The 12,387-nt window shown below is 38.3% G+C and overlaps 2 protein-coding genes across 2 annotated transcripts; both read left to right on the forward strand.

Moving 5' to 3' along the window:
- The first annotated feature begins 2,068 nt into the window (after positions 1-2,068).
- Positions 2,069-10,417, forward strand: LOC149206310 (cysteine-rich receptor-like protein kinase 2). Its single transcript, XM_089397654.1, has 5 exons — positions 2,069-3,104; positions 3,228-3,359; positions 4,426-4,556; positions 4,639-4,735; positions 10,122-10,417. Exons 1-5 carry the CDS (start codon positions 2,360-2,362, stop codon positions 10,415-10,417), a joined length of 1,401 nt encoding a protein of 466 aa, XP_089253780.1. The 5' UTR covers positions 2,069-2,359.
- Positions 10,418-10,425: 8 nt separating this feature from the next.
- Positions 10,426-11,761, forward strand: LOC149206311 (cysteine-rich receptor-like protein kinase 2). The gene is made up of 4 exons (XM_089393671.1): positions 10,426-10,544; positions 10,660-10,894; positions 11,021-11,171; positions 11,259-11,761. Exons 3-4 carry the CDS (start codon positions 11,028-11,030, stop codon positions 11,655-11,657), a joined length of 543 nt encoding a protein of 180 aa, XP_089249797.1. The 5' UTR covers positions 10,426-10,544; positions 10,660-10,894; positions 11,021-11,027; the 3' UTR covers positions 11,658-11,761.
- The last annotated feature ends 626 nt before the right edge of the window (positions 11,762-12,387 follow it).

Raw genomic sequence — 12,387 nt, forward strand, 5'->3', positions numbered from 1 at the left:
TATTATTTTGGAATTGAAGTTGCTCAATAGACCAAACACATTCTCATTTCTCAGAAAAAGTATGTTGGACAGCTATTAAACAAGTTTGGAATGCAAGATTGTAATCATGTTTCTACTCCTAAGGAGCAGAATTTGAAACTTACTTCCACTAAAGGAAGTCCATTTGATGATCCAACAAAGTATAGGCAACTTGTTGGAAATTTAATTTTTTTAACCACTACTAGACCTTACATTACTTTTGTTTTAGGGATACTTTCTAGGTTCACGCATCAACCCCGTGTAGGTCATTGGAATGCAGCAAAAAGAGCGTTGAAATACTTGAATGGCACTTAGCCTTTTGGCATCAAATACTCCAAAGTTGCATATTTCCATCTCACTGGATATTCAGATTCTGACTTTGATGGTGATAAGGAGAATGTGGTCTCTACTTCTAGCTATTTGATGAATCTGGGATCAGCAGCCATTAGCTGAATGTCATGCAAACAATCTATACTTGTTGATTCTACCACCGAAGTCGACTATGTTGCAGCAGTTCAACCCACCAAAGAAATCATTTGGCTTCGCAAAATACTTGAAGACTTGGAGGAGAAGTGGAAAGATTCAACTCCTTTATTTGTCGATAATTCTTCTGCGATACAGTGGGCCAAGAATCCAAAGTTTTATGATCGAAGTAAGCACATTAACACGAAGTATCACTTGTCATGATTTGACATTATGTAGAGGCCAAAGTTATTCATCTAACACATTGTCCTACTTCAGAATAGATAGCAGATATATTCACTAAAGCACTAGGACGGTAAAAGATTGAAAAATTCGGAATGTTACTGGACATGTCAGATGTCCCTTCGGATTAAGGGGGAAATGTTAATTAATCCTACGAGATATTGTACAATATTAGTTTAGAATTAGTTCTTTATTTATAATGGTTAGCAAAACTACCAGTCATCGTAACTATCTCTGATTGTATAAGTATTTGAAGATTTCGCTTGATAAAATACCAATTAAAATTATGGAGTTCATTTGTTTGTCTGTAACATCTTGTATAAAAAAATTAGTTTTGACTGGAATTTTTAATATTTTTATTTAAATTTTAAATAAAATTAATTTAAAAAAAAAAATCAAAATTGGAAACTTGATAATTTAAATGTGCTTTATAGATGTGATCTAATGGTTAGGTGGAGAAAATTGTTTCTACATATCTTTTTGTGATCCAATCTTGAAAAGACAATGTCTTGTGGTCCAATCTTGAGAAGACAATATATGCATGAGCAAGACGACAATATATGAATAAGAACTACTCTAAGAACAATTTCTTCGAACAATTTCTTCTTTTGAAAAAAAAAAATCTAAATATACTTTGATTTCTTCTTGAGAAATTTACAACCCACACTCTAAAAAAAATCTAAATATACTTTAATTTCTTGTTGAGAAACTTACAACCCACAAGTCTTTTACACACCACTCCAACTTTCTCTAACCTTACAAACTAAGATGTTCTTAAAAAGATAGTGGCCCACTAATTACATATTATAAAATATATAATAAGAATCTGGAAAGATTAGTTAACATTGTGGTCCAATCTTCGGAAGACAATGTCTTGTGGTCCAATCTTGAAAAGGCAATATATGCATGAGCAAAAAGACAATATATGCATAAGAACTGCGGTAAAAACAATTTTTTCTTTAAAAAAATCTAAATATATTTTGATTTCTTCTTGAGAAAATTAGAACCAGGGTGTCTACAAAAATCTAAATATATTTTTATTTGTGGTTGAGAAATTTAAAACCCGCAAGTCGTTCAAAAATCTAATTTACTTTGATTTCTTCCTGATCTAAATATACTTTGATTTCTTCTTGAGAAATTTACAACCCACGAGTCGTTTACGCGCCACTCCAACCCTCTCTGACGTCACAAACTAGGATGTTCTTCAGAAAAGACACGCCAGTCCCACCCTCTCTGACCTTACAAGCTAGGATGTTCTTCGAAAAGATGGCGGCCCAGAGTCTTCAAAATTGATTCCAGTTACAGACCAAGATAAGGTGAAGTCAAGCAACACGTCTTTTACACGCCACTCCAACCCTCTCTGACCTTACAAACCAGGATGTTGTTCAGAAAAATGGTAGATTGATTTGGGTTACAGAATGACCCCTTCCCACGTCCGATGGTGGTAGAAGGAAAATGATTCAATTTAGTTTCACTGCAAAATTCAAATTATTTCTCTCCTTCCTGCTCTTACTGCTAACATTAGCATTAGCTCAGCCGGATATCCCTATCCATTTCGAGGGATCGGGAGTGAGTTGCGGTGGCAAAGTGGAAGGGAACTTGAAGGTGGTTCTGAATTCATTCAAGTAGAAGGAAAATGATTCAATTTGGTTTCACTGCAAAATTCAAATTTTTTATCTCCTTCCTGCTCTTACTGCTAATATCCGCATTAGCTCAGTCGGATATGCCTACCGATTTCGAGGGCTCGGGAGTGAGTTGCAGTGGCAAAGCTATCATGAATGGCAGTGATTTGGAAGGGAACTTGAAGGTGGTTCTGAATTCATTGGTTGAAAATGTGAACAAGACAGGCTACAACATTTCATGGCATGGAGAGAATGGAGATAAGATATACGGTCTTGTTCAGTGCAGGGGAGACCTCAATCCCCCTACCTGTGGAGAATGCGCTTCATCGGCTCAAGATCGTCTCAATGAAACCTGTCACGGTGTCAGTTCCGGAAGCGTGCAGCTAAAAGGATGCTTTATGAGATATGCCACTCACAACTTCTATTCACAAGTGAATACAACGGTCATAGAACCATGCGTAAATAATACAGATTCAAATGCAACGGGTAGGAATGGGTCGATTTCCAGTCTTTTGAGGACACTTGAGGAGAAAACTGTGTCCAGTGATATGAGTTACAGTACAGGAAATGAGAATGGGATTTATAGTCTGGCTCAATGTTGGGGAGACCTTACGATGAATCAGTGTGAGCAGTGCCTCAACTCTGTGTACAAGTATCTCCTCGAATGTTCAGCAGGAAAGGGCTTCACTGACAGCTGCATGATACGTTATGAGACATACAAGTTTTACATTGATGTTGTCTCTTCGCCATCAACCCAAGGTGGAAGTTGTTCTCCTCTACCGCCATCAAGAGAAACAGGGCCATATTAAATTGTCATTTAACTTTTCACAATTTTCTGGAGATCATTTGCTCATTACTAAAGTGGATTGATATTTGCTGCAGGAAAAGACGGCCCAAATCTACCGTTATTACTTGGATTAAGCATTCCTGGCTTCGTTATTGTGCTGCTTCTAGGAGTGTTTTTGATTTGGAAAAGAAAAGTACTTCAGCACTTCCACAAGAAATCACTTCCAGGTAGTTTAGCTTCTCTTTACAGGCTTTATGGTTAGGATCAGGCCGTGGTGTCTATTTATCTGAATTGTTTTTGCTTTTAAATAAGTTATATTCTACATAACCATAAATTCTCACAAACCTGAACCCCAAAGCCACTGGGTCAAGTTACCTGAATTGCTGTAACATTTTTGAGACGAAAAAAAGGCTGGTTTATATTATATACTAGTGCATATGTTCAATATGTATCAAATATACAAATAGCTGGCATAGATCTACCCAGACCAAGTAATAAGAAAACTAGAAATATCCTCCATAGTACATAGTATTTAGAGAGAGAACAACATTACCCACATAACACAAACACAAGGGAAATAGTGATTTTCCAAATCCAAAAATACCTGAAAACATAATAAGAAAACATAGGCATGTAAACTATCACAGATCAAAAATATGTAATGTCAGAAATAGTAACTATGGGAGGGAAACCTCCTTGACAGCGAGTCAGCAACCCAATTCTTCTTGGGTGCTATATGAATGTGCCACGGAGGATGTTTATCTGGGAGATCGAAGCAAAAAGATGTGGGGAGAACTCAAAGTTTTACGACAGACAGTTGATTAGTACTTATGAGTCCCCATAAACATATAAGGTGTCAATGCAGAGCAGCCTGAAAATAAATCTACAGAAGGCCCCAAAAAGCCAAAGTTCCAGCCCTCATGTTAGTTCCCGGTCCACCATTCCAATGAATCAGAATTCTGAATGGCATCATCGAAGAATCCCGCCAGGAAGTGTAAGGAATATGGATCGATTCTGTGGGATCGGTCCTATATTGATTGTATGGGGATCTAACATTATCCAATCTGAGTAGGACGTTGTTTGTATGGGGATCTAACATTATCCAATCTGAGTAAGACATTGTGAATACACTTATATAATCAGAAGTGTGATAGTTTAATTTTTAAAGAAGTATTTAACAGATTTTAAGAAAACTCAGCATAGAAGAATTAAATAAATAGTAAATAACAACGTACAATGCTACAATTCTTATACATGATTTCCTGAATCATCAACGTGATGTTTATTTTGCAGGGCATGACAAATTATCAACAGCTATATCCAAATCAAAATTAAATTACAAATACAGTACTCTACGAGCTGCTACCAAAAATTTTAACCCAGCAAACAAGATTGGCGAAGGAGGCTTTGGTTCTGTTTATAAGGTGATATCCGAATTCCTTTTATCCTACAAAGAGTTATGAAATACGAAGACTAAATTGAGTAATATTGACGACATGTTGACAGGGAATTTTACCAAATGGCAACGAAGTTGCTGTGAAGAAACTATTTACAGACAAAGAAAAGAGTGTGAGCGACTTCTTCAACGAAGTGACTCTGTTGGGTATTTTTACACGGGAAAATACCAAAACCAAACAAACATTAACACCACAGAGGCAATGCTCTGTTTCCACTGTTCCAATGTTCCAGGATCTTTTGCACAGGGAAGCCTTTTAAAAGAAATTACTCATAACAGCTCATTACACAGCCATAAAACATTTTTCTATTGATTAAAAACAAACATTCTGTTACATACTTCTTCCTCTGTTCAAAGAGGGAATCACAAAAAAAACTCTACTGCTCTCACAGATTTTCCACTGCTGTGGAAATTACAAAACAGCTTCAAGCTATTCCTGTGTTTTCTTTATGGTCAACAATACATAACAGTTTGCCTTTGTTATGTTTTCAGCACTGCTGTGCTTCCTTCTCCCTTATTCCTCATTCAACCTCCTCGCACAGGTACTCTGTGCTCTTTCCCTGTTCATCATATATCTCCTTGCACTGTTGTGCGTTCATCACATAACCGGGAGCAAACTCCCTGCGCGCAAGCACCCTTCTCAATTCTTCTTTCCAATCCTGCGCGAACACACTACACTGTTCTTCGTGAACAACACACAAAAAAAATCACGCACACATCATGCGTAGTCACCATACCCATGAAAACTAATTCACATCGGCCCCCTTTTCTTTTTACTGCATATACATGCAGGCTCAACACAACGTTTTATATATATAAAACATACAAAAATAAAAACTACGGCACGTACCCATTACTCTACAACATATATAAAAACATATATAAATATGGCCCATAACCATATTAAAGATATGGGACGTATGCCCATCATCTCATTAAAGCCGCCACCTAATTCTACATAGAACCCATAAAAAAAACATTAACTTTTCCTTCCACGGCAGTCAACCTATGAGTCGTTTACTCCACGCAAAAATTGATTTGACGCAGGCCGGTGCCACGTGTCGCCACCACATTCGTCGGGCCCGGTCATTAAACTTCGCGCAGCTTCTCGGAGATCTGAGCCTGCAGACCCGATCCAACGCAATTCGCACACCACTCTTCCGCAACCAGCACGACCTTTAGCGTCCGGGGAACAGCGGTTTCGGCGCTCGTACATGGGACGCGTGGCGGAGTGTGAAGGTGTTCGGAGCCTCCGCTACGGAAACCGCCTTCGCCGAATGGTGGTGCGGGGAGACCACGTTGGTTTTCCGAAAACTGTCGTGCAGTTGGAATTACAAATTTAACACTCCCCTTTAATTTCAACTGCTGGGCGTTCAAACATACCCAAGCACTTCCTCTCATAGAGGGATTCCTCAACACTGCTGTTACAAAAATATCATCCTCACATAGAGGGATTCACCAACTGCTTCTGATGTAGTTCCATAAACAATCAAAGTTGTCTTCCTCTTAATAGAGGGATTAACCTGAAACTGTGCTTAAGAGCACCTTCCTCATGACAGAGGGGTTCACCATTACAATGTGCTGAAGAGCACCTTCCTCATGATAGAGGGATTCACCTGTTATAAAAAAATCTTCCTCTCAACAGAGGGATTTACCAAACTATGCTAAAGAGCATCTTCCTCTCAACAGAGGGATTCACGAATGACGATGTGCTGAAAAGCACCTTCCTCTTTAACAGAGGGTTTCACCAAATGACTGCTTCAAATGCAGTTCCAAAACAAACAATCATTGCACTGCTGTGTGTGCAAACTCATTACAATGTTCTTTTATGCTGATGCATATTCTCTGTTGCACTGTTGTGCCATCTTCTTTACTGTGTCTATCCCACACTGTTGTGTCTACACTTGCACTGCTTCTGCACTTTTCAAAGACAAAATACTCTGTCTTTTCTGGAACAATTACACTGTCCCAATTTACAAATTTACACTGCTGTGTGTAAACATTTCTTACACTCACTGCTGTTGCATATATTGCATTTCAATTCAATGAACAACAAATTCATTACATTTACCTTTACTGTTGTAAGGAAAATTTCTTTTGCATGTGCTGTTGTCCATTACATCTCATTTCTTCAACAAGACTTTAATGTTGCTGCATCTTTCTTGTTTGCATTGCTGTGTGCTTCTCCTTCTTCACGATGGGAAAACTTTTCTTCAAGCTGCTGCTGTCCATACACTTGCTGTTGTGTTGCTGCTGCAATTTGTACTGCTGTGTGCACATACACTTGGCACTTCATTCTCCACGAAAAAAAATAACACAGGCTGCTGCCTTTTCTCATGCACCCTTGCTTCACACAATCTTAGTCTTCATTTTTTTTAATTACACAATGCACTGCTGTGCAATTCCTTTGACTTTCTGCTGCCACACACATTCTCATTCATCCATGTGCATTAAAAAATCTGTTGTCCCTGTTTTTCTTTATGCATTTCTTTGCATGTGCTCCATAACAAAAAAAAAATTCAAAAACTGTTGTTTTATGTTCTATCTTCCCACTGCTGTGAGGGTCTCCATGCTTTGCATTTATTTTCTCTTATCTCGCTGCTGCTCTTTACATTTCAGCGCTGGCATCTTTTCTTCTTTATGCATTTCTGTGCATATTGCATAAAAACAAAGCAAAAACATTGTTGATTTCATCACTGCTGCATATTACCTTTCAGAGGGATTAACAAAGATTTCATTTGCAACTGCTGCGCTGCAATACATCCTCCATCAACAAATGACTGTTAATACAGTTCAGCAGCAAAAATTACAAGCTCCCCTTTAATGTATGCTTGTCTTCTTTTGGCAAAGTTTTCTCAAAAGAGACTTAGATCAGCTGCGTTGCTTAAGGGGCTTTCACACTGTATTTCTTTTCTTCTCCATACTTGTGTAACTTTCTTCTTTTGCATGGGTCTAGTTTGCATAGCAGCCCATCTCAAGTTACAGTCTCGTGCCATATGCCCAATGTTATGACACTTGAAGCATTCAACTTCATTCATGAATAAGAATTCATGATTTCTTCTTGTGAAATTATTTCTTGGAGATTGTCGGGGACCACAACATCTATCTCCATGAAATGCTCTACAGTCTTTTGCCATATGACCAAAGTTTGAACATGCATAACAACAACCAAAAAATGAACTTTGGTACCTAGGAGATGGAGGTTTCATTGATGTACTTCTGAATTCTTGCTGCCTTGAGATTCTTTGTTGATGACCATTGCATCTTGCCTCTTTGACATCAGCTACATTTCTTCTTGGAGCTGGTTTTCTACTTGGAGCAAGATTTCTTCTATTGCAACCTTCATTTTTCTCCTTGCCTTTGCTAGAACTAGGAGCATCACAACTTCTTTGTGGCTTCTTCACATCTCCTTTGCTTAAAGCATCCTCATCCTTGTTTGAGGGTTCACCTACATACCCAAGTCCTGATTTATCAGATGGAGATCTGTGATAGTTGAGCATGTCATCCAAAGCTTGAGAGCTCTTCATCATTTTGTTCATCCCTTCAACCTTCTTCCTGAGGAGGACAATCTCTTCTTCCAACTTTTCACACTCATTATTTTTCTTTGCTAGTTGTCCCTCAGTTTCTTCCTTGCTGCGAGTAGCTTCAGCTGCTACTATTTTGAAGGAGATAATATCAGACTTCATTTTGGAGATTTCTTCATCTTTTCCTTGACTGCTCTTCATTTTCTTTTCAGCTCCTTGTGCCTGCTTCTTGGCTTCTTCTAGTTCAGACTTAAGGGAGGAAACCTCTACCTTGTACTGTCCAATCTCTTCCACAAGCTTATTCACTCTCTTGTGTCTTTCTTCAAGTTGACTTGTCAAGGCATCTTCCTGCTTCTTTGCCTTGTTCAGCTGATTTGTCATGGATATGACTTCTTCATGATGCTTCCTCTTGCATTCTTCAAGTTCCTTCTTAAGCTTGGCAAGCTCATCATCCCTTTCTTTTACTTGAAGCTTGATGAGGTCAACCTTCTCATTCTCAGCTTCTATGATGGGTTCATAAGTTTCTTCTTGACTCATTGTCATGGTCAGTGCTCCCTTTGCATGAAGGTCATGCAGTCTGTCCCATATATCCTTTGCTGATGTATATTTTCCTAAATTCTTCTTCACTGGATCAGGGAGACCATCCAAGATAGTCTTTGCTGCTTGTGCATCATACTCCATGGATTCTTTATCCATCTTGCTGTCATCAATCACTGACTCCCAGACTTCAATCCCCTCAGACATTAGGAAAGCCCTCATCTTTATTTCCCATACATCAAAGTTTCCATCAAACTTTGGGGTTTCAAACAAAATGTATTCAAATAAATTTTCTTCTATTTTAATAGAGGAGGGAGACACATTTTTAATAGGCCTGGAGGCTTTCTTCTTTGACCTTGCCATTCTTATCTAGGCACTAAATACTTGACTGTGTTTTTTTTAAATCAATGACTGTTTCTTCAACAGTAACACAAAGGAAAGCCTTGAAAAATACCTTAACTCTTTTGGCTGAGTCTTCACACTGCTGGAGAAGTTTGACTGCTGCAACAACACCTTCCTTTAGCTTCTTTGAGTCTTCAAAGAGCTTGGACCAGCTCTGATACCACTGTTGGGTATTTTTACACGGGAAAATACCAAAACCAAACAAACATTAACACCACAGAGGCAATGCTCTGTTTCCACTGTTCCAATGTTCCAGGATCTTTTGCACAGGGAAGCCTTTTAAAAGAAATTACTCATAACAACTCATTACACAGCCATAAAACATTTTTCTATTGATTAAAAACAAACATTCTGTTACATACTTCTTCCTCTGTTCAAAGAGGGAATCACAAAAAAAACTCTGCTGCTCTCACAGATTTTCCACTGCTGTGGAAATTACAAAACAGCTTCAAGTTGTTCCTGTGTTTTCTTTATGGTCAACAATACATAACAGTTTGCCTCTGTTATGTTTTCAGCACTGCTGTGCTTCCTTCTCCCTTATTCCTCATTCAACCTCCTCGCACAGGCACTCTGTGCTCTTTCCCTGTTCATCATATATCTCCTTGCACTGTTGTGCGTTCATCACATAACCGGGAGCAAACTCCCTGCGCGCAAGCACCCTTCTCAATTCTTCTTTCCAATCCTGCGCGAACACACTACACTGTTCTTCGTGAACAACACACAAAAAAAATCACGCACACATCATGCGTAGTCACCATACCCATGAAAACTAATTCACATCAGCCCCCTTTTCTTTTTACTGCATATACATGCGGGCTCAACACAACGTTTTATATATATAAAACATACAAAAATAAAAACTACGGCACGTACCCATTACTCTACAACATATATAAAAACATATATAAATATGGCCCATAACCATATTAAAGATATGGGACGTATGCCCATCATCTCATTAAAGCCGCCACCTAATTCTACGTAGAACCCATAAAAAAAACATTAACTTTTCCTTCCACGGCGGTCAACCTATGAGTCGTTTACTCCACGCAAAAATTGATTTGACGCAGGCCGGTGCCACGTGTCGCCACCACATTCGTCGGGCCCGGTCATTAAACTTCGCGCAGCTTCTCGGAGATCTGAGCCTGCAGACCCGATCCAACGCAATTCGCACACCACTCTTCCGCAACCAGCACGACCTTTAGCGTCCGGGGAACAGCGGTTTCGGCGCTCGTACATGGGACGCGTGGCGGAGTGTGAAGGTGTTCGGAGCCTCCGCTACGGAAACCGCCTTCGCCGAATGGTGGTGCGGGGAGACCACGGCGGTTTTCCGAAAACTGCCGTGCAGTTGGAATTACAAATTTAACAGACTCTAATAAGCAATGTTCAACATAGAAATCTCGTCAAACTGCTTGGATGTTGTGTGGATAGCACAGATAGACTCTTGGTTTACGAATACCTTCCCAACAAGAGCCTTGATCTATTCATATTTGGTGATCTTTCTTAACCCTATAACTTGATTTTAGCTCTATTCAGTTTTACATGTCAAACACTATTGTTTAGTCAGTGAATATAGTTATTTGAGACCGGATTGTAATTTTGCAACAGATGAAAACCATGGCAGATTTCTGGAGTGGCAGTGGAGGTTTGAAATTATATTGGGAGTTGCTGCTGGCATAGCTTATCTTCATCAAGAATCAGATATTCGCATCATCCATAGAGACATAAAAGCTAGCAATATTTTATTAGACCAACATTTCAAACCCAAAATTGCAGATTTTGGATTAATTAGATATTTCGCTGAAGATCAAACTCATCTTGACACCACAATTGTTGGAACCAGGTGAGAATAAATTAATACTCATCTTGACACCACAATTGTTGGAACCAGGTGAGAATAAATTAATAGAAAATGAAAACCGCTTTTTTTGTTAATGGATTTGATGGTTTTTTCTTTTTAATTTAACAGAGGCTACATGGCTCCAGAATATCTTGTACATGGTCATCTGACAGAAAAAGTTGACATCTATGCTTTTGGGGTGTTAGTTTTGGAGATTATTAGCGGCAGAAAGAATCAAATCCCTATTTCTGCCAATGACATGCCATCCCTCTTGACAATGGTAATGATCTTATCATAAAATACACATTATTCCTCCTTTCTCATGAAAAAGTTATGATGATATTCAAATCTATCATTTATGATGCAGGTTTGGAATAATTATCTGTCAGGCACAATTCTAAATGTAATTGGTCCCAATTTAGAAACAAATTACAAGGAGGAGGTAGTGCAAGTTGTTCATGTTGCTCTTCTTTGCACTCAAGCATCTGCAGGACTGCGTCCTTCCATGTCTAATGTTATCATGTTTCTCAGAAACAAAAGCCTAAATCTTCCTGCAGCGACTCCGCCCCCCTTTGTTGATATGGACTCTTCACAATCAAGCGCTCACACCAGTGTTGCATCTGCATATGCAGATGTTCACACTAGTGCTGCACCTGCATCTGCATCTACATCGGAAGCACGTAATCCACTGTCAAACATTGATTCATCCTCTACCGCTTCAGTGTCATCGAACACTATTTCAAGGAGCTCTTTTGGGCCAAGGTGACAAAATAAAGTCTATAAGGAGTTGAGGGTATTAGATAATCGAAAGCTCTGGTTTATTGTTATTTTTACTATTCCTATAACGCAATACATACCTTTTCTTCCATATGGGGATGGGGGTGCCAAACTTGATTATAATCTTCTGAAGATTTTTTATTTAACTTTGTACTGATTGGATCTTCTTGCAATTCTTCTAGCACATAAAAAGGAGCATATTGTTTTCACATATCTAACCTGCATGAATTCAAAAAAACAATCATTCACAAATACATCCATAAAACAAAAGAGAATATTCACAAGAATTTACACCGTAACATAACTCTTATGAAAATCTAAATTAAATGTCTATGGATCGAATGGCAAAGTGTGTCCAAGTCAAATAATTAATTGGATGTATAATCATAAATTACAAAAATATTATCGAAAATATTATCTTGGAATGTTATCGAAAATATTTTGTTAAGGTTGATTTAGGATTTAAAGTGAATATAAGCTATAAAAAAAACGCCAGCTTTGTTAGTTCACACAATCTTGGAAGATCAAATCTGATGTTGTAGACACATGAAAGATTAAATCTCATATAATTATGATGGCTAAATTTTGACTAACCCTTGGAGCTGCAAGTATGTGCAATTTCAAGTGTTCTTTTTTACGTTTAAAAATAATTTTGTTTTAGATTATAGAAATAATTATCTTTAGAGGTGTTTTTAGTGTAATATGGAAGAGATATTGTA

The sequence above is a fragment of the Pinus tabuliformis genome, chromosome 1_2 (genome assembly GCF_031772625.1).
Source record: "Pinus tabuliformis cultivar Carrire ecotype Pingquan chromosome 1_2, CPIR1, whole genome shotgun sequence".
NCBI classification, from domain to species: domain Eukaryota; kingdom Viridiplantae; phylum Streptophyta; class Pinopsida; order Pinales; family Pinaceae; genus Pinus; species Pinus tabuliformis.